Source organism: Musa acuminata, chromosome BXJ2-8, assembly GCF_036884655.1.
Source record: "Musa acuminata AAA Group cultivar baxijiao chromosome BXJ2-8, Cavendish_Baxijiao_AAA, whole genome shotgun sequence".
NCBI lineage: Eukaryota > Viridiplantae > Streptophyta > Magnoliopsida > Zingiberales > Musaceae > Musa > Musa acuminata.
Window position 1 is genome coordinate 18,378,531 of NC_088345.1, and position 1,470 is coordinate 18,380,000.

Sequence of the window (1,470 nt, forward strand, 5' to 3'; positions counted from 1 at the left end):
ACTAAGAGAATTTGTCATTACAAGATGTCAACCCCTATAGTTTGTGTAGCCCAAGTTGGATGAGGCAGCAAGGTAACACATGTATCTTTTCCTAGTTGAAAAAGAATATTTAATAAATATCTGCTGTACTTATTAATTGCATCTTTTAAATATATATATATATCATAGGCTAAAAGAATGTGGTGGGAACAAAGACATGATCCTCACAAACTTGCATGCATGCATGCACTCTGTTGGCTTTTGTACTTGATGCATGCCTTGGGAAAGGCAACTCAGGAATTCTATTCCAAAGAAGTGCTACGACTGCGGGAAGAATCCTGTTTACCAAACACTGGTATTTAAATCAAAGTTGGAAAAATGCTAGAAATATGTGAAGTCACTCATCCATGGGTTCTTGCTTTGGTAAAAGGCTGTACAAGTGCATTAAATTAATTAATGGCAGCTTCAAGAACATAAGCAGAAGTCTTCCCATGCGACTGGTACCAAAGGCTACAAGTTGGTCTCTTTTTGAAATAATGACCAAAAGTAATAAAGACAAAATAATTTCTCAAGGAAAGTAATCTGTGTTTGGAATGGCATGTTGTGGATTATAGCAGTCGGCAAGCATGCACGATTCTTGATGTCGGCAACCAAAGGCAATTGGAGAACAACGACTTTGAACTCGTCTCCTCTTGAGTGCCAAATGCTGCTCGTTATAAGTTTGACGTTGACCGACAGAGGATGCCGAAAATGGGTAATTCCTTAAACGGTGCTCCAATGGCGGCGCCATTCGATCATGGGAGTCGCTCATCTCTTTGTGTGTATGAACCCTTCGTTCGACTCCCCATTGGTGGAGTTGCATGTGCGTCACAGTGGCGAATCTTCCACCCAACTCCGCCGGCGATTTCGCCGGACCCGACGACCGCGACGACGTGACCCCGTCCTTCGTGGAGTACGAGACGACGGTAATCGTGTCGGCGCTGGCGCGCGTGGCAGCCGGAGACCGTGGCGCCGAGGCAGCGGCGGGACGGATCGGCTCATCCTGGTGCACGTCTCCGATGTTCTCGTCGTCGCAGGGAGGTCAGAAGAGAGGGAGGGAGGAATTCGTGCGCGAGGGGGAGTCGTCTTCAGCTCCTTCAGGTGATCTGATGATTACTTTGTTCTTACTTGCTTACCATCTACCTCTAATTCACGTTTATGTTTATCTTCTACAGCAGCAGAAGCGGTCACCGCTCCCACCGCAGAAGGAACAGAGCAAGGCGGGGGAAGACGATACAGAGGGGTCAGGCAACGCCCCTGGGGGAAATGGGCGGCCGAGATAAGGGACCCTCACAGGGCCGCCCGCGTCTGGCTCGGCACCTTCGACACCTCCGAGGCTGCCGCCCGAGCCTACGACGAGGCCGCCCTCCGGTTCCGTGGAAGCAGAGCCAAGCTCAACTTCCCCGAGGAGGCCCACCTCCAGCCGTTCGAGGGGCACCCATCATCCGACGC

At 50.1% G+C, this 1,470-nt stretch overlaps 1 protein-coding gene across 2 annotated transcripts in view; it reads left to right on the top strand.

Moving 5' to 3' along the window:
• The first annotated feature begins 815 nt into the window (after positions 1-815).
• Positions 816-1,470, top strand: part of LOC135618437 (ethylene-responsive transcription factor ERF110-like) — a 995-nt gene continuing 340 nt past the window's right edge. Inside the window, exons 1-2 of one of the 2 annotated variants that reach the window (XM_065119306.1) lie at positions 816-1,119; positions 1,197-1,470. The exon at positions 1,197-1,470 is cut by the window's right edge and continues 340 nt beyond it. In XM_065119306.1, the coding sequence (XP_064975378.1) occupies positions 840-1,119; positions 1,197-1,470 (554 nt within the window). In that variant the 5' untranslated portion in view covers positions 816-839. Of the gene's footprint in view, positions 1,120-1,193 lie in introns of both variants that reach the window. The other variant, XM_065119305.1, reaches the window with a different exon arrangement.